The sequence below is a fragment of the Ixodes scapularis genome, unplaced genomic scaffold (assembly GCF_016920785.2).
Source record: "Ixodes scapularis isolate PalLabHiFi unplaced genomic scaffold, ASM1692078v2 PGA_scaffold11__112_contigs__length_91849675, whole genome shotgun sequence".
NCBI classification, from domain to species: Eukaryota; Metazoa; Arthropoda; class Arachnida; order Ixodida; family Ixodidae; genus Ixodes; species Ixodes scapularis.
In genome coordinates, this window is record NW_024609837.1 from 60603607 (window position 1) to 60630040 (window position 26434).

Consider the following 26434-nt stretch of genomic DNA (forward strand, 5'->3'; position numbering starts at 1 on the left):
CATATGTTAAATTCCGAGGACACCTAAGCACTTCTTATGAGTTGTGAATGCGAAAGCATGAATGTCGTTCGTCCGCCCTCTTAGTTCATCTGCGGTGTACCGGCGTGGACGGCCACGTTTTGCTACTGCCGAAGTTGCGGCCGCCGACGATATAGATGCCTCAGGCGCCGCCATGTTCCTCGCCGCCGAGAGGAGCAGAAGCGGCCGCAGCCCCCCACCCACCTCCGGCAACGCTAATATGAGAATGGCGGCCAAGCGCGCGCTCTATGTGAAGCGACCACAGCACCCCCCCCCCCCCGCCCCCCCCCCCCCCCCCCCTCCTTCAACCCCCCTCCGGCGACCACTGCCTCGAGAGCGGCGGCCGAGCGCGCGATCTCGTGAAGCGGCCGCCAATGGCTATCTATGAGCCGCTTTGCTCAGCCAATGGCAGAATGGGCTTTTCTATCGCGTTCTTTTGCGGTTACAGAAGCCGTCGGCTCAGCTCCATGCAATAATCAATGCTTTCACATTAAAAAAGAAAAAAAGAAAACAGGGTTGTGACGTAGCAAGCAAAACAACATAAGCTACGATCTGAGGGCAGCTGCTACGGCCAATAAACTTTATAACGGATGCCCATACATGTGCTGCTTTAACGGAATAAACTAAAGTGCTGGACCATGCCCCATATTTCAATTATTTGCCTTAGACTTTAAGAATTCCTGTTTAATGAATGCTTCTGTTTTGTGAAGAAAACACACTGCCCAGTAAAGAAGAAATGACAGCTTGTACCCACTTATAACGAACACAGGGATAGCGAACTATCGAATATAGCGAACTACTTCTGTTCGCACGCTTTTGTTTAACAAACTCAAAGCGATGACGCGAATATAAAAAAAGAAAAAAGAAAACATCGACAAAGTTCAAAACCATTTTTTTTTTTTTTTTTTGCGAAAATGGACAGAATCTTTAGTGCCAGAATTTCAGCAGGAAATAAAACATGCGTTGTCGGCGTGTCTTGTCGTCGGGCGGCTTTCTCCGGGAAAGAGCACATTCAACGGATTCGTTTTTTGCCGCATCATACCAAACAGACTCAGTTTTCTTGCCCCTAATTTGGTAACACACCGCGCAGCGGGACGGCGGAGCAAAAAAACGAAAGTTCCCGTCCTTCTTACCGTCAACGCAGTGAACGGACCCTATGCGCATGCGCCTCCAAGGGGCAGCGTTGCTGCTGAAATGCACGCATATGCGCGCAATGGGTCTATGTGTAGTCTATGCGCGCATGGTCCCATTGCATGCCACGAACTTTTGTCGAACCACAAGGTTCGACTGGCTCGCCGAACCCTTGACCTTGCACTAAAGTTTGAAGAAGTTCGGCTTATGGACACTGTTGCCCGGACTCTACACGAATATTTCGAAATTCGGGAAACAATATAATTTAGAAAGTAGTTTATTTTATACATTATAAGATGGTTACCAATGTTTACACCATATAAAAGCGAAAATATGCGCTTTAATGATTTAGTTAGTAAGTAATGTGAACCAGTGATGCCAATAGACCCAAGAAATATTGCACTTTTCCTCAGCCAAGTAAAGATTTTTTTTTTTTAATTTTGCACACGCGCACAAAAGTCGAACTTCTGTCGAACCCCACGTTGAAAGTTCGAAAAATTCAAACTTGGTCGAACTCGAACCTGCCCATGCACGTGTACGTGTGCGTGCCGACAGACGATTCTGGCCAGCGCCTTTTCCGTCACCACCTCTCTATCCCGCACGACGTATGTCGTTCGTTTTTGTTTACTTTCGGTTTATGTGCTTTAGTGCGACACTAGAGCTCCAATGTATACATGTGGACTGAACATTGGGCAAGAGTTGCTTTCCGCTTCGCCTAGCGACAAACACGCGGTTTCGGTTGCTGCCTTTTCTCCAATCGTATTTCTTTGCGGTCCAATCCAAATCGTATAACCAAAGTTCTGTCGCACTTTAACAACATGTTTACCCTGTTTACCAGTCGCAGCAACCGGTAGAAATGCGTCTTGCGCATAGAGGTTGCTCACGTTTTCCCACAACGCAACGAATCGGAGGGAGAAGCGCGCACCTCCAGACGCGGGCGCGAGTCGGATATTGTAATAAACAAAATGCGGCTTTTTTATAATAACTTTTTTACTAGAAATTACAGAAATAAAATAGCGGACACTTCGAAAGCCAATAAATCCTGCCTTGTGGCAAAAACAAAATGCGAACGTAAAAAAAAAAAAAAAGCGACCTGTTTGGTTAATTGAGATGTACCGAATTTCGAATATTAAAAACATATTCACGATTTCTATCGACCTGGGTATAACCGCGTTCGACTGAATTTTCGAATTTCTATGTGCGGAGAATGAATGGTTGGAACAAGAAAAAAAAATGTACCCCCAAATACTTTTGCTTGACTAGCGAAGCAGCCTCACGAGTCGAGCGTTACGATCTCGTACTACCATAGTATTTTTTGTCTTTTGCTTTTTGTTAATTTGATATTCTTAAGTTCTCTGCAGTTTTGAAAGGTAGTCCATTTTCTTTTTTTACTTTTCCTGTGCAAATTTTAGAATCTCCCGACATATGGCAGGCGCCATTTGGAACGCCGTTGAAGAGAGCGATATAAGCGCAATTACATAGTGCCTCGAAAGATACATTTTGTCACGCAAAATATATTTCAGGTAAAGCAAAATTTCGAAATAGCTGACATGAAGTTAATGAGGGATTACTGTATTATATTTGGCATCATCAATATATAGAGCAATGTACGTGTCGCTCAATCGCACCACTACACCGTAGACAGTTACTCCTGCTTACATATTGGATGTTTTGTGCTAAACTCTTAGAACGGACTGACTTGTATAACAAACATTTCTGTCGATTTTGTGGAATCTATTATAAAGGCATTGTAACTCCACTCCACGTCACTAGTTATGTGCAGTGCAGACGAAGGCAACGCCAGGCGAAAAGAGAAAGGGAGAGCACTGGGAACGCTAGAGAGGAGAAGAGGTTTCTCTCCTCCTCCCCAGCCTTCCTAGTGCTTGCCCTTCCTCCCCTCGCCTGGCGTTGCCATCGCTCATACTGCACGCAACTTGTGACACTGAGCGTAGCTGCAAGTGCATGGTCATGTCGCGAATCGTCGTTTGAAATTAAATCCATAGATAGATTCTCGGATTAGGTAAATTCCCACACTCTAGGACAGACACTGAATCCACAAAAGACAGTCTATAGCAGGGGTGGCCAGGCTGACCCAGCCTAAGAGCCGAAAACAAAACCACGAAACTTCCAAGAGCCACGGGGGGGGGGGGGGGGGGGGGGGGGGAATACTTCTGTCCATTGCAATAAACGAAACTCGAACTAGTTTCCGATCTATCAGAGTCAAAAGCAGTCCAACTGTACGTAAGGTAGCAGTGGCACACGACTACCAAACCGCCATCTGTCTTGATTTAAAACGCGTTCTATTTCTCCTTTTTGGAGAAGTGCTCGTGTAACCGGGAGGGAGGCCGGGGAAGGGGGGAGGCCGCGAGTTGCACTTTAACACGCGAAGAGCCGCATGCAGCTCGCAGCTTGGCCACCCCTGGTCTAAAGCATCCTGTGCTGTACCGACTGACCACAGACTCGGTCAAGAGATTAATCAATAACCTTTAAATTCAACTATGGTCACCGGCCAGGTGAGAACGACAGGGCATGTCCTTCGAATGCTTGGCCTCCAGAACGCGCTCCATGCCTTCTGCTGTGGTATGGCTGCACGCGTGCTCTTCAGGTGCACGAGACTCGAAAGCATTGTCCAAGGCAGGAAGCTTGCTCTGAAGGCGGGACAACTGAAACTCCTCCTTGTCTTTCTCACCTTGTGAGCGACCATAGCAAGAAACTAATTTTGTCAGACGGCACTGGAAAGACAAACTAACTGAGCAATTAATTAACAAATGCTAAAAAGAAAAAGGCATGCAGTATACTTTGTCGTACCACAATGACTCTAGGCAGTCCCTTTACTGCTCCTGCTGCTGTCACCTGACGTCCCGTTTCTCCTGTTTCTGTTCTGTACGCAGCTGAATATAAACGTCTCTGCAGATCACCTGAAATGGAGGCCAACGATTGCGACCTTCGACCTGGCCTTTGCGCGGGAGGACGCTGCATCAACACGCGCACGGGATACCGTTGCGAGTGCGGCGACGGCTACAGAGTCTCCTCCGGAGGCAAGGCCTGCGAAGGTAAATACATTTTTTTAAAAATCCCAAAGCCCAAGAAAGGTGCAGAATTCAACCTTTGGTGAAAAGCTGGTTGTCTACAACTGTATATGAGACTTTGTGTCGTTGTGTTGTCCTTCGTTTTTCCCCAGTCTCGAGGTTTTGTCTTAAAGTACTATGTTGGACCATCACCGGCTAGTTTGCACCCAAACTTTTTGTTGTAAATGGTGCCTGGAGCACGTCTCGAACTGGCGTGCTTACTGCGTCGTCGAATATGGTCCCTCGATTTCCGCCTGATGACATAAGTGTCACGCTGTTGTCTGTTGCAATCTTGGCGGTGGCACAGCAGGGAAAGTGGATGCGTAGCTCACTCTGCATTTAATTAGTCGACAGAAATGAAACGATGAGATGCAGCGATGAAAGCGGCCCTTGCATCCGCTCGCCTTTTTTCGCCAGCGGCGTGACACACCGGCTCTTGGGACATAACCTGTTAGCGCTTCGGGAACACTTTGGACGCATGTGTGGAATGGAACATTAAACACGCCAGACAATTCACAATTTAGTTGAACATATATGTTCAACTAAATTGTGATGAACTTTGGGTTTGTTAGAAAAGTTTAGAAAAGCCTCATGTACTATATGGCAGTAGTACGAAAGGGGACAGTTCATCTTTGCGCTTTTCAGTTTCACGGCTCACATAACCTTCGTTGAACCTCAACCCGTCAAACAGTATGTACCGTAAAATACCGAGAATCCGCCAATTCCGCAATGAACGCCCACCCCTCAATTTGGCAACATTTGGAAAATATATGAAAGACATATTTTTACATATTGTTGACCCAAGTAGCACACATCCTCCAGTTTTACATGATTATCTCCAAATTTTTAGTAAGCGCTTGCTCCGGATGTAACGGTAGTTTGAGATCTATACTTTTCGTTCTAGCCCTTTTATATTGTTGCCTGTAGTACCAAAGTTGCCAACATAATCTTTAAAATGGGCTAATGACGTCTACACAGTTGATGTTGCACCACAAAAAGGTGCTTGTTTTTTGGCAATGACTTTATGTGAGGAAGACAAATTATCACTCTTGTATTATTCTAAAATTGACTGTAATTGGGCACATTCTAACACATATATAATTGTGAGTTTTATGTATGTCATGAATGTCGTGTATGTGAGTGCCATGCATTTGTCTTGCCATTGCAGAGATTGATGAATGTGCTGAAAACAACTACTGCTCCCTGGGAAAGTGCATCAACACCAAGGGCAGTTTTCGGTGCATCTGTCCACCAGGATTTGATGCGACGCCCGACGGAACAGACTGCAGTGGTATGTGACGTTTCATTAAACGTAATATGAAATGCATCCTTGCTTTCGCCAAGTTATAATTCTAATTTTCATACTTTAGTATATACTTGCTGAAACTTTGTATTAAAAACATGCAAATATTGTTTTGGTCAGACATTTTGCACTTGCCATGTTGAAAGACTAGAAAAGCTCAAGGTATTTATTAGACATAGCATATGTTCCACTCCCCTTAGCCTCCTTGCTCGTGTCAATTTTTTTTTTTGTTTCTTCTAAATATATACTATATTTTCCCTAACAATGTACTTTCTAATGCTTTTTCACGATATAATTTAATTATTCCATCCAGTCTCTTCAATGACAGTACACTTCATTGCCTGTAGCTTTTTCGAGAGATTAAAAAAAAGTCAAGGACGTCTTGAAAAAGCCTAGACCAGGGGTGGCCAGGCTGACGCGGCCTAAAGCCGCAAACAAAACCACGAAACTTCCAAGAGCCGCGAGGGGAAAGGGGGGAGGGGTGGGGTAAACTTTTGTCCAGAGCAATAAACAAAACTCTAACTACTAATTCAATCTATCCCAGTCAAAAGCAGTCCAACTGTACGTAAGGTAGCAGTAGCACAAGACTATCAAACCGCAACCTGTCTTTCGATTTGAAACGCGTTCCGTTCCTCTTTTTGGGGAAGTGCTCGTGTGACCAGGAGGGAGGCGGAGGAGTGGGCGGGGGGGGGGGGGGGGGGGGGAGGGAGGCTGCGAGCCACACTTTTACACGCGAAGAGCCGCAAGCGGCTCGCGCCGCAGCTTGGCCACCCCTGGCTTACGACCTTGCACCGATCTTGGCAGGAAACCTTAGTGCCAGTGTTAGTTAAAGCAGAATCATGCATATTTGACCTTGCAATAAGATGCGATAGATTTCTCAGCCATTCGAGTTTGGGTGGTTCCCATGCTAGTTGTATGCACAAAATGCAACCGAAAGTTAGTCTGGTCAAATTCATTTATGAAAAGCGAAATATTTTGAAGGCTTTTACCGGGCCGTTCTATGATCGTCTCCCTGCTATGCACATCGGGTATCATTCATGTGCACTATAGTTAGTGACAGGTTAAGAGTTCAGGGAAACTCCTCCCACTCCTCTCCACTTTAGCAGAGCAAACGCTGGAGAGGAGGCGACCTGCTCTCCGCCATTCACTCTGCAGAAGTGAGAAGGGAGCATCCCCCTCTTTTCGGCTATAGTAACCAACTGCATAATATTCCGCGGGATGGCTCACCTAAATCCGAAAGCAATCGGGTGAAAACAGGGAGTGGGCTAACTTTCAATATACAGCCAGAAAAAAGAAAAAAAAAATTGTAGCAAAAGAATTTGAAGGCGTTTTTACCCTTTGTTCAGTCGCCCTCAAAACCTTTGAACGAGCAATCGCTATCACTGTCAAACAAAATGTCGACCACTATTTTTATGTAAGTCCTGTGACCTTTCGAACTTGTTATCCCCAGAAGGGCGGCTAGGAACCAGAGACGACTGTTCTTCCCAGTCGGCGTTTGTCGCCTACCCAACTGTCTTTGTTTCTGCCGAGGTCACCATTGGCTCAGGCAGTGTACTGGAAGCTGGCTATCTTTAAATTTTTCTTGTGTGTTTTTTAATACCAAAAATGTGCCAAAAGTAGTGGATGTTACGGTATCGTCATGGAGGTTTTTCTGCATCTAATGTGACGCCTCTGGCCGAGACTTCGAGCAATGTCGTAAAATCATGTCCACTTTTGTTGCTAGCTTCTGTGGAAACGAGGCTATGGTTACGAAATTAGCCTAGAATTTTGGTTCATTTCTAACACAGGACACACACATTATTTCTTGCTTCTATTGTAATTGGTCTTCACTTATTCTACAGATCGAGATGAGTGCAAGGAGAGTGGCATGTGCAGTCACGGCCGCTGCGTCAACATGGCTGGGTCTTACAAGTGCGAGTGTGACCGTGGCTTCACCCTGTCCACTAGTGGACGAGCCTGTGTTGGTATGTTTCATCAGTTGTTTAGTTCAATTAACTGTCTATATACTTTCTTCAAAGGGCCCTACATCTATAGTAACTAAGTAGATTTTCATAAAAGTTGCATTACAGCCCTAGAATGACAAGCTAAAACAGCAATTGAATTTCCACCAAAAGATTCATCATCTTCATTAACACAACATATATTGCAAGGAAGCCCACCTACCTGATGCACGACAACCATGCTGAGTGGCTCTTAAAGCTATAGTTGAATACGCATTGTGCTTCTTTCTTAATGATACTACCAGTGACAATAGAATGTAGCTATAGTCGAGCCCGGTTATATCACACGCGGGTATTTCAAATTACTGTTTATATCGAACAGTCCATACATCCCCTTGAAAATCACATGTAAAAGTATAGGAGCCTTGTTTTTCTGTATCGAACTCCCATGGCCTCCCATGGCGGGGACACTCGATACAGCGAACAAAAGACGGCCGCCCGTCGCCGCTTCTCCCTCGGTCGGATTATGCCTGCGGTGAGCACATAGCTCGCGCTGCGAGGCTGACAGATGCCAAGCCAGCATACGCGCACGGGGATACGCAGCAAAAAAGCAGTTGTAAAAAAAAAAAAAAAAAAAAAAAAACTTCGTTAAGTGCGATTGCTCAACAACAGTTGAGCAATCGCACTTTGAACGTCTTATCTTTGTTTACCTTTTTATTTCGCCGTTTTTGCATGCCCGCTTTTTCGTTTTTGCTGCCTGAATTTAGTGATGTTTCTTTTTTCTTACTCAACTTTATTTTATGGATCGAGAGTTCTTTCTTATGCCGCTGGGATTTTCCGTTCTTTCATTTTTTACAATTATTTTTGTGTTCTGTTGCCGGCGCTCGATCGTAAACACCGTCGCGTAAACGCGGCAGTGTTTATGATCTTTACCAACTAAGCTCTACTGTATTTAGCCGCTCTTAGAAGCTCTATTTGGTAAGGTCCGGTTTGTCGCGGTCAGAGACGCGCGGAAATTTCAACTGGAGCTTAAGTTAACATGTTTTTGTATATCAAATTATCGATATATCGAATTATTTTACGATCCCCTTTGAATGCGATATATCCGGGTTCGACTGTATCACCAGAGCTATGCATGAACTACTAAGTCCTTGTGAGCTCTTAATGTGGCACTTTTGTCATGTAATTTTAATGTAAATTCTGTCTTGCTGAAAAAGTGAAACATGAGTACAAAATAAAACTGAAATGAAAACCCTTCATAACATTTCCATAGAAGTTAAGCACAATAAAGGCAAGGAATAACGGTTAAGAGTTGAGCTTGTTGGTACATACTTGTAAATATATGAGCTTGAACTTTAGAATTAAACTAGAACACGAAGAAAGAAAGGACAGGATAGGACACACAACTGAGTACCAACGATGTTTTAGTGTAAACTTTTCCTTGCGCATTTGCTCCTTCATAGAGTCCCAAGTAGAGCACGATAAACCTATTCTATAAATTACCCTATTCCACTAATAAAGATCACTTACGATATTTACGCTTATACAAAGTATAGAAAGCATTTATACAGAATTCCCTAAAAAATTATTTTTTCTTTCTTTTGAAACTAACCCGCCACAAGCTCGTGCTGTTGTTGTTTGGGGCGTGACATTTTGTAGGTATTGTCTTTCTTTTTTGTGAACGATGATTGATAGGGTGCTGATGCAATCCTTCGCGTGCTCCTCGATAGCGAGCGCCTCGAGCATTTTGCGTGCATGAGGATTGTTGTTTCTGGCAAGAATGGTGGTGGTGTTCAAAGCTACACTGCACTGGCATGTCCTCCAATGAGCTGCCAGATGTCCTGCCGCTGTTCTCTTTAGAGACGCTGCATGCTCGCGGGCTGACGTTAATACATCGGCCCGTTTGGCCGATGTAGCATTTCCCGCAAGAAAGGGGAATGTGGTACACCACTCCTGTTGTGCATGGGAGATACTGCGTTCTGTGGGCCGTGTTGCAGGATTTTTTCTTCCTTCTTCGGTTCACTTCACTGCACATAGAATAGGCTTTGTTGGGCGCGGAGCATGCTACTTGAACGTCATTTCTTGCGGCAATCTTTTTCAATTTGTGCATAATCCCATGAATGTAAGGTAGCACCGCAATCTTCCTTCGAGTTTTGTCTGCGTTTCCGTTCTCCTGCCTTGTACGCTTCAAGTTTTTGCAGATGTTCTCACAGACTGGTACCATGAGACTAGTTGGATAACCGGAATCTCGTAGGCGGGACATCTGTTTTTCAAAACTTTGCCCTATTTGATGTTCACACGATTTGTGAAGGGCAGAGATTAGTGCCATGCTTGCGACACTTTGAGTGTCCAGATGTGAAGGGCAGAAACCCTTTTGCTGGCCGGGGTTCGTACCTCCAGCACACGTGTCCTTGATTGAAAGTCAGATTGAAGCCTAGAAATTTTATATTTTTTTTTTTTGTTGGCAGGTGATTTATAAGTGAAAACCAAGTCAGTGTAACTTTCTTGGAAGCATCCAAAAACAGTATTTCTGGATCCGTTTATATGGTCATCTATCTGCGCGGCATTTAGTATTAAGAAGTCGTCCACATATCGGATAATCGCCTTGACGCTTGTAATTTCAGGTTGTTTTCGATGGTCTTGCCAGATGCCGCCAGGTACAAATCACATAGCTGCTGCGCCACCGGAGATCCAATACATACTCCGCTTTTTTGTACCATTGGTTGGTCTTGATATACTACCACAGTCGCATTTAGATATACACCCAATAGTTTTGAAAAGGTGTCTACATGTATTCCTGCGGCGTTCTGAAAAGCTGTGGTGCCTTGCTTCTCAATGGTGGAGCGGAGAATCGCCATAAGGTTTGTGTGCCGAATCGAATAATACATGTCTTGAATATCTATTGAAAATCCAGGTGTGACACCGGCTCCATTTTCTTGAAGATATGTAATTAATTGTTCCGAATTCTTGATTTTGTATGGATCATTCGATTGTATCAAGGATAGGTGATTGGATATATATATAGGAACGTCGACAGATCGATTCGCCAGGTTCCTTTTTCCAAACCCCAGTCAGCAAAAGGGTTTCTGCCGTTCACATCTGGACACTCAAGAACCATAAAGAGAAGTGTCGCATGCGCGGCTCTAATCTCTGCCCTACACAAATCGTGTGAACACCAAATAGGGCAAAGTTTTGAAAAACAGATGTCCCGCCTACGAGATTCCGGTTATCCAACTAGTCTCATGGTACCAGTCTGTGAGAACATCTGCAAATACTTGAAGCGTACAAGGCAGGAGAACGGAAACACAGACAAAACTCGAAGGAAGATTGCGGTGCTACCTTACATTCATGGGATTACGCTCAAATTGAAAAAGATTGCCGCAAGAAATGACGTTCAAGTAGTATGCTCAGCGCCCAACAAAGCCTACTCTATGTGCAGTGAAGTGAACCGAAGAAGGAAAAAAAAATCCTGCAACACGGCCCACAGAACGGAGTATCTCCCATGCACAACAGGAGTGGTGTACCACATTTCCCTTTCTTGCGGGAAATGCTACATCGGCCAAACGGGCCGATGCATCAACGACAGAGCTCGTGAGCATGCAGCGTCTCTAAAGAGAACAGCGGCAGGACATCTGGCAGCTCATTGGAGGACAAGCCAGTGCAGTATAGCTTTGAACAGCACCACCATTCTTGCCAGAAACAACAATCCTCATGTACGCGAAATGCTCGAGGCGCTCGCTATCGAGGAGCACGCGAAGGATTGCGTCAGAACCCCATCAATCATCGTTCACAAAAAAAAAAAAAAAAAAAAAAAAAGATAATACCTACAAAATGTCACGCCCCAAACAACAACAGCACAAGCTTGTGGCAAGTTAGCTAAAAACATTTGGGGTGTAAATATCGGTAGTGATCTTTATTAGTGGAATAGGGTAATTTATAGAATAGGTTTATCGTGCTCTACTTGGAACTCTATATGAAGGAGCAAACAAGCAAGGAAAAAGTTTACACCAAAACATCGTTGGTAGTCAGCTGTGTGTCCTATCCTGTCCTTTCTTTCTTCGTGTTCTAGTTTAATTCTAAAGTTCAAGCTGATAGATTTACAAAAAGGCAAAGAATATATTAGCATACAGTGCGCAAATACAAATACTGCTAAACATTTAGACTTGGGTGCTTCGCGTAAGGTAAGCTCACGAGACCATGTTATTTTGTTTCGTTTTTATTTCTCATCTAATTTATATAAATAGTCGCATCTACTCTGTGTATTCCTAAGCACAAAGATAAGCTCATTGTGTTCCTATCTATTATAGCTTTCAAAAAAAATCTGAACTTCATGTTTCTGTACAATTTTCTATACTGACATCACAAAATATGGCACAAAGTATGTCGACATGTTCTACAAACAGTAGAGAGTGAAAAAAAAAACTTTCTTATAATTTTAGCGTCATTCTAAAAAAAAAGTTACCACTAGCTGACATTTATTTGCTGATAATAATTAAGTCATTGAATTCTTTGCCTATTAAAAATGTTCATAGTGAACATTTTCCAGAAATATTAGACTTGTTGCACTCTGATTTATGAGCCATGAAAGCTTGCAAAAGGTATTCAGATCTAAATTCCAGATCAAAAGATACCACGGACAAAGCTTTGTGTTGTAAAAACAAAATATTTCTGGAAAAAAAAAAGCTTGTCAAAACATGCTTGTTTATATTCTGGATATGAAACTTTGTATTGATGTAACTATTTGAATCTGTACTTCCTGAGTTTAGCACTTTAAAAATATGTTGTTCGTAACTTCAAAATAAGAAAACAAATACTTTACAAAGTTTTTAAATGTTTAGAAGTTTGTGTGTTTTTTTTAATATTTGAGGCTCCCTTAAATGTCACATGGTTCAAATGTGCAGCATTAGTGCGTGTCTGTGCTGAAGCAATTTCACCGTAAGGTCATATGACAGTTAATGTTTAGAAATAAAGCCTCACGTCGAATGAATTGCAATTCAAGCCAGACAGGTTCGCTTCATGGTTAACATATACATTTTTTTTCTCTTCAAACACAGACATTGATGAGTGTCTGGACAACAACCGCATCTGCCTCAAGGGTGGTGTCTGCGAGAATGTGCCAGGCAGCTACCGGTGTGTCTGCAACAATGGCTATGTCCTGTCCCAAGACGGACAGTTCTGTGTAGGTGAGCACTTGTCCTTTTGATTTCCACTGCCCAAGCTTGCTTTCGCAAGATCTGCCACTCTGCAAATGCACGCCTTACTCACATTTTTAAAACCATTCGATCGAGGTCTTTTCAGATGATTGCTTCACAGGGTGCCGACTCTCAGAAATGATTCTATTTTACAGATTTGGCTTCATGTCATATAGCGCCGAGTTTGCATGCTAGTTTTGGTGCCAAAATTGCTTGTGTTCTAGCCTCAGTGTTCCTAGTGACAGAAGTCTGCTATGGTTCTTAAATTTTAGACATAGCTAGCTGGCAGTTTTGGCAAACGACTTTCTTTTTTTTATATCTCTATGTGTATTTACTCGCAGAATGAACGCACTTTTTTCCGAAAAATCGATGCAAAGTTGGGGGGGGGGGGGGGGGGCGTTCATTACGCGAAGTAAAATTTTTGCGTCCGTAGTTGGGGGGGGGGGGGGCGTTCATTACGCGGAGTAAAATTTTTGCGTCCGTATTTACTCGCATAATGAACGAACCTTTTATCCTGAAAAATCGACGTAACTTCTTATATTTTTGCGCGCGGCGCGCGACCCCGTAACCAAACTGGGCAGTACAAAAAAAAAGCTCTTTGTTTTTTTTTTCTCTCAATTTCTTGATTCCTTTTCCGCCTTTCACAAGCTGTTTCGTTTGCTTAGGCGTTGCTTAGGCGAGGGCTTTTCCGCTTATCTTTATCTCCTTGCGCACGATGCGCGACCCCTCGTAACCAAACTGCGCTGTGCAAAAAAAGAAAAAAGTTTCTCTCTGTTTTTTTGTTTTCTCTTAGTTCCGTGGGTTTTTTTTTTTTTTTTTTTGCCGCCTTTCGCAAGCTGTTTGGTTTGCTTAGATGTCCTTCTCCGCTTCTCTTTCTTACCTCAGTAAACAGGATAACTGGGCGAGTTGGTATGGATTCATAATGGAACAGCGCGAATTTTTGCAAGGACAGAGGAAGGAACTGGACAGGACGAGCGCTTACATCCTTGCGCGCGACGCGCGACCCCCCCCCCCCCCCCCCCCCCCCCCGCAACCAAATGCGCTGTGCAAAAAAAGGAAGAAAAAAGATCCTCTTTGTCGTTTTTTCTTAATGCTAAAGTTGAGGCTTGGGCGAGTTGGTACATACTTCGGAATTAAAAACAGCGCGGAAAGACGAGGACCAGACAAAGAAGTGACACGGACGTAGCGCTTTTTTTCTCTTAATTCCGTGTCTTTTTTTTTTTTTGCCGCCTTTTGCAATCTGTTTTGTTTGCTTAGAGGGCCTCTCCGCTTCTCTTTCTTACCTCCTTGCGCGCGGCGCTTGGGCGCGGCGCGCGACCCCGAAAACCAAACTGTACTGTGCAAAAAAAAAAAAAAAACTCCTTTTCATGTTTTTTTTTTTTTTTTTTTTTTGCTTCCGTTGGATCTTTTCGAATTTTTTAACGCCTTTTGCAAGGCGTCTTGTTCGCCCACGCTGCCCATGCATTCGCGACGTCGCTGCACCAGGATAGAAAAGTGCATTCATTTCGCGCGCGCGTGGGGGGAGGGGGTTAAAATTTTTACGTCCGAGTTGGTGGTGCGTTTAATACGCGAGTGAAAGAAAGTCGAAATTTTGAGAGCTTCCATGGGGAGTGCGTTTATTACGCGAGTGCGTTCATTGTGCGAGTAAATACAGTAGATAGGGTTCGGAGTTTTCGGTTTAAACCAATAAAAACTGATAAAAATACGCCGAATTCATTTCCGAAAACTCGGTTTTAGCCGAAAAAGGTTTGAACAGAAAAGGTTTAAACCGGCGTTTTCAGTTTAAACCGATAAAACTACGCCTAATCCGTCTTTAAAAATTTGGCTTTAACCAAGAAAGGTCTGTTGTGTAGGGCCGCATCAAGGTGGGTGGGGGAAGGGGGGGGGGGGAGAGAAAGAGAGAGGGCTTTGCAAGATTCGACATTGTGTGACGTCTTCGTGATTGCCCTCTTCCAAGGCTCAACATGCAACAAAAGAGGTCTTGGATTGGCCTTCACGGGACATCTGTGTCCTTTCTGTGATCGGGCATAGTGTGTCGAATTCCGGCCCCCCCCCCCCCAAAAAAAAAAAAAAAAAGTTTGGATGTGGGCTAGTATGAGGTTTTTCGCTTCATGCACTTCAGAGGACATCGAGGAAAGCCGTTAACAAGTTTCTTAACACCTTCTCTCAAACTTCCCTGTGGTTAAAAACATAATTATACAATGAATTTTTTTTTCTTTTTACAATTTTGCTGGTTTTTGTACGGTCATCACCTCAGACTGTCACGTCGTCAGAATGGGAGGGAAAAAGAAGCGCGCTGAAGATTATGCCTGCGAATTCAGCGGTTTTGAGATGTGTCCTGACGGAAATTATAGCGAAGACAACGAATGTATATGTGCCGTTATTCTTTGAGTGATCACAAATATCACAGCTACAAGGATCATCTGATCCGGTGTCCGATGGTGTTTCTTTCATATATTCACCGAAATAAACCTGTAAACTTTTTTGGGAATAAATATACACCGAAAAAAAAAACGAAAATTGAATTTTAAAATAAACACCGAAAAAAGTATGCCGAATTTTTTATATAAAAACCGAAAACGCGGAACCCTAGTTATAGAACAGCTTGCAGAAAGTTACAAAGAAGCCTCACTTCCTTACACCGCTCTCATGCTATAGTGTGAAGCCACTGCAACGGTAGAAATTTTAGCGTTCGTGAAAATCAGATTTTTTTTTCAGGGCGACAAAGTCACGAAGGAGGACATGAAGATCAATATTTTAGAATGGCAATCTTATTAAACTGAGAATGGTAGATGATTTTAGCCCAGAAATTGTGACTCCAAGAATTTACAAAGCTTTGTATAAGCGTTAATAACCTCAAGGGGGATTATGGATATAGGCGTCTGTAGCTTGGTTACCTTGCAGTTCACTTTTAAGAGGGCACAAATAAGATGCAGGGCCAATGCCTAAAGAGGTTAATCTGGATTAAACTGTGAGTGCGTGAAGTGAAGTAAAATAGGACAACAAAAACTCTAACCATCGGAAATTCGAAAGCCCGTGGTTTCAAGGCCAACTCGGCCTCTTAGTTATGAGTGAGTGTTTATGTCCTGGTCGTCTTCAAAAGTGCCCAATGTCATCTTTTCCGAAGTGCCGGGTGTCTTTGAAATCGCCCGTTGCGATTGTTGCATTTCAAAGTTCAGAATGTCTCTTAGTGTTCGTTTTCTCGACATTTCCCGCGTCGAGAAATCCAAAGATGTAGTTGCCTGCTAGCGTTCCAGCAGGCCGGGTGACATTCTCTTGGGTGTTTTGAATATGTCAGGACTCAAAAAGACACCAGGCAACAAGAAAAAGATGATACCGGGCAGGCACTTTGGAAGACAATAACAAGGACGTGAACAGTCACCCGTGATCAAGGGGCTGAGTTGACCTTGAAACGTTGGGTTTTCAAATTTTAGATAGAGTTTTTCTGTTTTATTTTAATAATTCATAACCAGGCAGATGTCTACCGAAAGATTCATTTTTATTGAGTAAAGTATGGTGACAAATATGGTAGGACATCTCCTTCAAATGCCTGGCAATCGACACACGCTCATTGCTCTCCATCGTGCTTCGACCGCACGTGCACGCTTGAGGCTGATGAGATGCAGAAGTGCCATCGAAGGTAGGGAGCTCGTGCTGTAGAAAGCACAACTGAAAGGCCAGCTCGTCGTTCTTACCCCGTGAATGACTATAGAGGTCTGCTACTTTTTGTTCTCTTCTAGCTTTTTGTCCTCCACCGAGTTCAAGCACAGTTCAGTACTATATGCGAGCTTTCCCTGCTTGTGCTTGCAGATGTGAACGAGTGTGCAGACACGAACATGTGCCAGAATGGAGTGTGCATCAACATGGATGGCAGTGTCAAGTGCAGGTGCAATCCGGGATTTAAACAGTCTTTCGACGGGCATCATTGCATCGGTACGATCAGCTCAAATGAGACAATCTGACGGTGAAGTTACCATAACAGTGTTTGCTCCGATTTTGGAGTCCTGAGGCTTTGCAGAACAGTATGCTAACCGCAGATAACCGACATTTGCATGCGGACCGACTATAAATGTTAGTAATAATTTTTTGTTTACACTTTAGTACAAGCCTTCAGGTTGGTCAAATGTTGAGCTTTTCCATGAGGATTTACACCACTAAGGTATATTAGTAATTTTAAATACTTAAAGTACAAGGAATAAAAACAAGAAGGAAGTTCACAGAAGACCACACCCTTTCATGCAGCCAAGAGTCTGGTTGTCCGTGAACGTCCTCCTTGTTTTTATTCCCTCTCCTTCAAGTATTCATAATGGCGACACGCTCACTTAAACTAGTAATTTTAGTCACCTTGAATTTTATTTTGGGACTGAATTTTTCTGTTTCTGCCGATACTCATAATCGGGAATCTATACAGAAGTTTTGTCAGGACTCCCCTTAACAAGTTAAAGCGTTAATAAGAGTCTACTTGTGCATTGCAGACATGGATGAATGCTACGAACTGGAAAACACGTGTGGGAGTGGACGCTGTGAAAATACTGTTGGTAGCTTCCGGTGCCTTTGTGATGATGGTTTCAGCATTGGTCCTGGTGGAAGATCCTGTATTGGTAAGCTCTATTTTTTGAACCATGGCATTAACTTCTATATTTTTCTTTCCGATATAGTTGCTTCAGAAAAAGCAGAGCTACTTCACTCAGTTGCGATAAATGTGAGATGATGTACGATTCATCTGCAGCATACACCTGGCATGTGCCCCTGCATTGTATCACCAGTTTGTTTTGCAATATCGCAAAGCAATCTTCGTACAGTTATGCTTCCAACATAATATAAACTAAAAACAAGGCTCAGTGCCACACTGACAAACACATATTTTGGATAATGTAGGCAGAAAGAAGGAAGACCATGAAATCGAAAAGAAAATATAATAATGTATGCATCACTGTGTGTCACCAATGACTCACTTGCAGAAAGACGTAAAAACTTCCATGGTAGCCTTGTAAATTAGTGTTCAGCTAAAATCTGACACTTGCCCCAATGCAGATTGTGAATAAATAATTTCTCAAGATTTCCACTCATTTTTTTAATGAACTAGCAGATATGTTTGTTTTTTTTAGGTGAAGAAGCTTTTTCTAGAAATAATAATTTATTACATTTTGTCCGGTCAGTACGGAGCACAACTTCTTGCAAAACTATAACACTTTCGTTTCCTCAAAAATACATTATGCGAAAACAAACAACAATCAGTGCAACTGCGACCTAAACTTACGACATCAGGCAGTGTGAAAAAATATGGCCCGTATTTGTCGCTTTCTGCGCAAGTAGTTACAAAAAACAAATAAGCCGTCTGCACGCTTCTCTATGACATTCATGCTAATGGTGTGGTCGACCGGATGACTATATTTAATCTGCCTGTAGGATGAGTAGCAATCATCAATTTGCAATCGAACCTGATGATGCCTCAAAATAATTCTGCCTTTGTGTTCCATTCAAACAATTAAACACTGGACTTCACTTCACTGGCTGTAGTGTTGCGAGCGTTGTCCAAAAATTATGAATTTCCTTCCATCCTGTTGAGCCCACACACTCATCCAGTGCTGATAGTGATAGTACTTTATTGCACTTAAAAGTGTGTGATGCCGTTCAGTGTGCAGGTGATGAGGGAAATTCGTGCGCCCATACACATATATTGTGCCCCTTTCACCAGCTTCGGCTGTCAGTAATCACCGCCAGCCGAGGAAGCGCAGGGTATGGCGAGTTCCGAGCATTTCATCGTCGCTCCTGATAAGAACGCCAGAGAACCAATCGCAAAGCAAGGAGCGTAAACACAATATGGATGGATGGATGGATGCTAATGAGTGTACCCTTTACAATGGGCGGTAGCTTGCGCCACCTGGCCCAGGAGCCAAAAAGCATTCTCTTTGTTTCCTTGTTGCCAGACCTAAGGCAAAATCAACTAAACGCTTGCCCTTTCAGACACCAGGCGCGACTACTGCTACACGATGCATCAGAACGGAGTGTGCGGCCAGCCCTCGACCATGCTCGTGAAAAAATCGGCCTGTTGCTGCGCCGCTCATAACGGAGGTCAGGTCGCCTGGGGTGCCCAGTGCAAACCGTGCCCGTCTCCCGGGTCCCCGGAATACTCCAGGCTGTGCCCCAACGGAACTGGAACTGGCCCCAGTGGAGAGGGTGAGCAGAAACTACTATATTTTCCGGTGTATAATCCACAGCAGCGAATTTCGGGTGAAAAAAACAAATGAGATTTTCTTTAGACAGTCCGTACCCGTTGCATAGTCAGCAGAAACAAATTTCGGCTGAAACAAAAAGTTTTTCCTCAGAACTAAGAAAAAAAAAAAAAAAAACGTTTTTCCTTTGCGTTTGGTTTACACCGTGTAATTCGCATCTTGTGCATATTAAACACGTAAATCAATTCTCCTACGCAGCACACCTTGAAAAATGCCTGCTTTATAAGCACATGAAGAAACTTGTATTGTGCAGGAATCATTATTCACATAGTCTGTCTTTCACGAAGTCCGTCACGTCTCGTCATAATGGAACAGTATTGAAAAAACCTTCTTGTATAGTCCACACCTCTAGATAGTCAGTGCTTCATAAAATTTCGACTTTTAAACGTGTGTATAATCAGTGGACTACACACGTTTGCAAGTCCGGTCTCAGGGCGCAGCCATCTTGCTCGACTGAAGTGCGCTTGGACGCATCATAATCCGATTACGAAGCCTTGCTAAGGTGTCGTAATTGGGTCATGGCTGGCCCAAGAGCGCAGCCCATTGAGCAAGATGGCGGCGCCCTGAGACCAGACTTAATGTCTCATTAAGCTTTTTCTTATGGTACTTTTGTTATTTTTACGAAAGAATGACAGTGCAGCACGAAGGTTTTGAAGCCATGATAAAATTAAAAAATAGGAATTGGATCGCAAAAGCGACCTAACTGACTAAATTCCCTGTGATATTGAGAACTAGAAAGGCAAGGGCAGGCCGACAGATCTAAAATTTGATATGTTATAGTCATTCGTGAAATTATGAGGATAAGGTAAACAAACGAAGCTCGGCTTAAACCTAACCAAGTCCTGCTTGTGCAGCAGGTTCATGTAGAATGAAATCTGTTCAAAGGTGTCGCTGAACAAAGTTAAGAAATGTTCCCTTCTGATTTGATCAACAACCGAATTTCCTCGAAATTTTGTACAATGAAGAAAATTTTCTTTTGAATCAATGTACCTTTGATTTATCGGGAATTGGTATGGGTTGATGAACAATGTAGGCCTCTAAAGCTGGCCTTCAGTGTATGTGAGACAAAGTATGCTTGATATATTTATCTTTGGATTTATACACAACAAAAGTAAATTTATACTACCTAACTACTGCAACCCCTTCAGCTCTAATTTCCTTAAAAAAATCTTTCTTTAATCTAGCGGGGTTTGAGCCTCCACTATTTGACCAAGCGATCAGAATGTTATGGAGAAAAAAACATTAACACTGCTTTTTGATGCACATCACAAAACATTCGGGCAACAGACATTTCTACAGTTGCCGTCAGTAAAATGCATTTTTCTTATATTTATTTATATATTTATTGAAATAACCCCACAGTGCCCGTGAGGGCATTATAGTGGGGGAGGGGCAAATGCAAAATGAACATGACGCCAAAGAACACTTAATTGCTTAAACAGTCAAAACTGAAAAGGTGACTTACCCGGAGCAATTAACGTGAAAATAAAAACAAACGAACAAACAAATAAACTAACTAGGAGTAATGCTATTCATGATTTTGGCAAGGTACCACCAAACATTGCCAATATATACACAAGGTAGGTGGTATTAACATTCCGAAACACTAATGAACTCACAGTCTATGGTGTCGTGTACCAGGTAGTGGTTTCAAAACTCTGAACACTTCAGTGCAATGATCTATCACAAGGGTACTTACAACTTGTTTATTTTGAAGATCCCCTAGCCACCTTGAAAGGCATCCAAGGAACCTTCTCGGTAGCATCCCTCTCGGTAGCATTTCAGTGAAACAGTTTAGAGGTTTACATACATTGTCCACACTAGCACGCAGATTGTGAAGAAAGATGATAGTGCTTGGATGATAGTCATGGTTCGATGCATGGCTCAGTTCCGCTTAAACAAAAAAAAAAGATTTCACTTTATAGAGCATGAATAATGGGCAAAATTGACGTGCTTGAAAAGCCCTGAGGGATCCCTGTTGGGTTCCTAGTAAACTCCGGATTTATTGGAACAAAATTCTACGAACTGTTTTTATTATATGTTGAAATGTTTTTCTATTTTAAATGGCCCCCCTGTATGTTGATGCCTTAGCTTATGCTTACACTAGTAGTGCTTTGGCATGTGCAGCTAGTGTGCAGAAGTAGTGATTTCCGTGTCGCACGACCCTAACCTGCAGACATCAACGAGTGCTGGGTCTTCCCCCAAATGTGCCCCAATGGTGCCTGCGAGAACCTCAAGGGAAGCTACCGCTGCATCTGCAATCCAGGCTATCAGGTGGACAACACAGGCAAGGTATGTTCAGGTAAGTTTGCCGTGAGAAATGAATAAAATAAATAAATTTATTTTGGGGTGATAACTCTCCTGAGCTACCTATAGCTGATCAACACCATAACTCCTACTGCTCTTCCAGATATAAACGAATGCAAGGTCAACCTGCTGCTTTGCGAGAATGGACTCTGCCGGAACACCCCAGGGAGCCACCAGTGCACCTGTCCTGCGGGCTACCGACACAACGCGCATACCAGTACCTGCGAAGGCAAGGCAAATTATCGGCGCATAGGACGCAGAGCAAAGTGGCGCTTTCTTCTCTAACAGTTTAGAGAATAGATGACGCTTATCACAATCCCGACTGTCAGAGTAAAGGCCCATTCACACATTAGTGTTTAGGGTACGACGAGTTAAGACTGCGAGTCACCAGGCACCTGTGCTTTGCCGGCAGCAATCAGCTCTATGAACGACGCTTCATCAACAGATCATTTTGTTGACACTGCAACGTTTGATCGCCAGTTCGCGTCATCGAAAGGTTCCTGCGTTTGTCTTATCAATACACCTTGCGACGTTTCATCAAAAGTGTCCTTCCACACATGTTGCCTCCGCCACCAGCATCCGGATGTTAGCCTAGCTTGCTGAATCCTCGGTGGTCCTAATGAGGCCTGGTGCAAGCTTGGGTCGGAGGTTGTATTAAACCTTCACCGTCACCGAGCAGAACAAAGCGAAGCGAGGGTCTACTGCACGTAGCGCAGTCTGTTTGGAAGCCTAGGATTAGGGCTTGTGAATTTACTTTTGCCATATCGGAGCCACCTGAGCGAGTCCACTTCAGTTTAGGTATGCTTCCTGCAAATGAAATAAAGCCAGCAATCCTCTGCAATCCACATACAGTCGAGCCCGGTTATATCACACCCGGATATTTCGAATTATTGCTTATATTGAACAGCCCAAATATCCCCTTGAAAATCACATGTAATAGTATAGGAGCGTTGTCTTTTTGTATCGAACTCCCGTGGACTCCCATGGCAGGGACACTCGATATAGCGAACTAAGCACGGGAAGCATGGCAACCCTCCGCTTCTCCCGCGGTCAGATTGCGCCCCGGGAGCACATAGCTCATGTTGCCGCGCTGGCAGACCGCCAAGCTAGCATACGTGCACGGGGATACTCAACAAAAAGGCAGTTGTAAAAAAAAATGAAAAAAACTGGAGGATGGCAAAAGCAAAGGAAAGGGATGCGCACGCGTAGGGAGGGCAGGGAGTGCTCCTTAACCCCAAAATAAAATACTGTAAACGACTTAATTTTCGCGGGCTCAAATTTTCGCGAATCGGCCCAAAGCTGAAAATTTGAAATTATTCGCGGGTTCTAATTTTCGCGAATCGAGCGTAGCTTCCGTAGCATTCACAAATTGCCCAAATTGTTCGCAGGACGTATTTTTCGCGAATTGTAGGTGATTCGCGAAATTCGAAAAAATTAGGTCCTCGCGAAAATTTTGTTGTTTACAGTAAGCATAAAAAGAAAGTCTTCGTCAAGTCGAGTGTGTCGACAAAAACGGTTGAGCAATCTCACTTTGAACGCCTTATCTGTTTACCTTTTTCTTTCGATGTTTTTACTTTGTGCGGTTTTTCTTTTTTTTTTCCCTTTCTTTTTTGCTGCCTGAATTTAGTGAGGTTTCTTTTTTGTTGCTTGCTTAACCTTATTCTATGGATCCAGCGTTTTATGTTCGTTTTTATGCGGCTCGCTTTTTCCGTTCTTTCATTTTTTTCTTGTTTGTGTTTTGTCCCCCGTGCTGTACGATAGCAAACATCATTGCTTAAACACGGCGGTGTTTGTGATCTTCACCAATTAAGCTCTACTGTATTTAGCGGCTCTATCTGGTAGGGTCCCGTTTGTCGTGGCCTTTGGTATTAGCAGAGATGCGTGGAAATATCAACTGGAGCTTAAGTTAATATATTTTTGTATATCACATTACCGATATATCAAACTATCTTAAGATCGCCTTTGAATTCGATATATCCGGGTTCGACTGTAGTGAAAAGAAAAAAAAGTTGTCAACAAAGAATCGCAGGGCATGTGTCCACGAAACAAGTTTCCACGAAACTTCATAGTGTCACAAAATGTGTGTCCATGAAACGTGTGTCGCTGAAGAGTTGTTTACAAAAAGTGTTTCCACGAAATGTGTTTCGACAGAAGTATATGGAACCATGCTTCGTATGGTCCCATGCAAAGCTATTCCTCGGTTTCATGCAGCATACAAAGCATAGATGACTCGATAACTTGCACTCATAACTTGACGCAAGTACTCACGACATGGTCAAACGCTACTGTATAAGTTGCCCTTAACTGCTTTGAGATGTGTCCAATTCACTTTCAAATATACCACAAGCAGGTTGCTGATTGCTTAGCCAGACCTGAGGCTTTCCTTGTTGATCAGTCTCATTGAAATCAATGTCGCTGTTTTCACCTCGCCGTCGAATTAAATTATAAGCTTCAGTCTATTAACACACCACAGCTTTGTAAGCTTCCGTCTGTTAACACACCACAGCTTGACGGTACTCAGTAAAAGAAAGCATGCGCTGCACACTCATGAATTCAATTCGCATACTTGCTAGGTTTCATACGAACTGAAGATACAGCAGTGCACATCCAAAATTACTACTATTACTAGCCCAAGTCAGAAGTTGCACTGTTCTAACCCAGTTTTTCCTCGGCTACAGATATGCAAGATGTTAGACAAAGAAACTAAAACAAAATCTCTGCAAGACTTTATTTTCAGACAGAATCTGACTTTTGAAAATTTTCTGATATGCTTCTTACAAATATTATCATCAGGTTTGATACCGACACTCCTGCTACAGAAACCTTTGCGTTTTCCTCGCTGATTTAAAATGCTCTCGCTGCAGTATTGTCAATTTTCTTAGCCCTCTGATCTAACTGGACGATTTTCCGCGCAGACATTGACGAGTGCAACGGCAACGGAAGAGGTCACTGCGTTGGGGGTGTCTGCATAAATACGCCAGGAAGCTACCGCTGCGACTGTCCCTCTGGAATGACTCTCGACGCGTCTAGGCACGTCTGCATTGGTAAGACAATTTTAAACATCCATATAAAATTTCAAGGCAACACCATAACAAACTTTTGCCTCTTATTTAAGTCTCACACTGTCGGTTCCAAAATCTGGGTTCCTAAGAGCCTAGGCGTTCCCCAAAGTACCCGTATAAGTTCCCCAAGTCCTCAAGTTCCGCGAAAATTCCCGAAGTTCCCAGTTTGAGCACTAGAGGAGCAGATATGAGTCACCCACTGATGTACGGAGGTAGAGGTAAAGACGGGAGCAGAGCGCGGCACATCCCGAGCGCTGACGTTGGAGGTCCCAGGAAAAAGAACGAGAAAGAAGGAGACAGAAAAGCAGAAAAAGAAAGCAGACGGAACGTTAGGCTTGTTTGTTTTGCCTCGACGAGTTGAAGTTGTTCGAGAGCTTGTTAACTTCATTTATTTTTACTCAATGCGTGAGTTTAGTGTTTTTCTGCAAGGTAAGCTAGAAAAGAACTAGGTACAGACCTTACAGGCAATGTTTTGTTGCTTTTTTCTTTTGCATATTAAGGCATCGCCAGCAATATGGTCCATCGGGACTACCAACTGGAACCACCCATGTCAGCTTCAATATGCCGCCGTTCCGAAGCAACCCAAATGCATGGGACCTTTCCCTTCTGATTATTATATTAACTTTATGTTGACGTATAGACGCTTTTTACACACGCGCCAGATTACAGCTGCCATTGCTGACCTTCTTTGTCTCACAGAGATACAGAGTCACTGAAACGGGTGTTGACGAGCCTCCAGAAAGGCGAATGCTGGGTAGAAGAACGCAATAGAATTTAAGATGGCCATAACCTGGCCTGCTATGGTAATGATGAAGTGAAGAAAATGGAATAAGAGGAAACAAAAACTGAAGGTCAGTTATGGCGACGCCCATGCACAGCTGCTGCAAAGCGTCTATAAGCATAACCCAAACCCTCCTTAGTATGTGTGTCATTGTTTACAAGCTCTGTAGGCTCCTGCTCTGCTGTATCACCAGCATCGAGACCGACAGGAATTCCTCAGTCATCAATCAAGAAAGAGATAAGGATGGGTTACCCCTGTCTCAGCGAAATATTGGCTGCCTCATTGGCTTCCATGAAGCTCTTTTTCAGGCTCCTCCTGCCAGCTTTAACAGCCCACCGTGTTATCTCTTCTCTGTATTTCAAACATGCAGATAACCGTAAGGGTTCGTGCTGGCTGAGCGTGAGAGACGGCCAATGCGAGAATGATGTCAAGAGGAGCATGCTTCGGTCGGAGTGCTGTTCCTCCGTGGGCAAGGCCTGGGGTAGCCCCTGCCAGCTCTGCTCTGTGTTGGAACAAGGTACGCTTGCTGTGTTCTTGGTTCTGCGTTGGCAGTGTGCACTTAATCATCAGCAGCAGATTGTTACCCACTATATCAGTTCACTGTCGCACGTTTCGTTCTGTGTGTTGTTTGAGAAAAAGCCACGTTTTGGCTTGGAACGTCGGCATGAATGGTTGTTCTTTCTGTGGTGTTGCCAAGGGCACCAGAATGTCATCACTGAGCTTGTGCGCTTTTAACCTTATCCTAAAACTTCTCTTTTGTATTCACATAAGCTCTGCGTGGGAAACTCTCAAGCCCAAGCACTGACGTCTTCAGGGTGTCAGTCAAAAAAAAAAAAAACATGCTTTTTTACACAGCAAAAATGAAAAAACAAGCTTTTTGCACCCGGAAAAAGAAAAGTGGAAGTGTGAGGGAAAGTTAACTCGAGTGATTTGTTACTAAATTAGTGGTATCATACCAGTTGGAGGTGAAAGGGAGAATGCTACATGAATGCTGTAAAGACCTCATTTTGCTTGCTCCCCTTTGTAGCATAATGGTGCTGCAGCAGTACATGTCAGCTGGATAGTACCTACCTACCTGTGCTTGTTTGAAGGCATTCGAAGTAATTATATCAAAATTAAATGGGCTTTCTTTTTGTTCAGTTATTCTTTATTGCTTTAGCTGGATCATGTACATCTTGAATCGCATTAATATTTATGTAATTTAGGTAAATCACATAATCAGTCTAATCATTTCCCATGGGCATTGCCAGGAATATGCTTTTAGATGAATAAAAGGGGGAGGGTTGACATTGTTTATCGACGTTTCATGATCTGATGTTGCTTTTTGGGCGATTGATGACTTCATGATAATATATAACATGGGAAAAATCTTGTGAAAGAGTAACCACCCCCTCCT

At 43.3% G+C, this 26434-nt stretch overlaps 1 protein-coding gene across 1 annotated transcript in view; it reads left to right on the top strand.

Moving 5' to 3' along the window:
* The window catches only part of LOC8037463 (fibrillin-2), a 190786-nt gene that overhangs the window by 81760 nt on the left and 82592 nt on the right, over positions 1 to 26434 (top strand). Inside the window, 11 exon segments of the mRNA XM_042288940.1 lie at positions 4041 to 4202; positions 5386 to 5508; positions 7362 to 7484; positions 12515 to 12643; positions 16463 to 16585; positions 17128 to 17253; positions 18620 to 18832; positions 21065 to 21190; positions 21299 to 21424; positions 24111 to 24239; positions 25409 to 25555. Coding sequence (XP_042144874.1) covers positions 4041 to 4202; positions 5386 to 5508; positions 7362 to 7484; positions 12515 to 12643; positions 16463 to 16585; positions 17128 to 17253; positions 18620 to 18832; positions 21065 to 21190; positions 21299 to 21424; positions 24111 to 24239; positions 25409 to 25555 — 1527 coding nt within the window.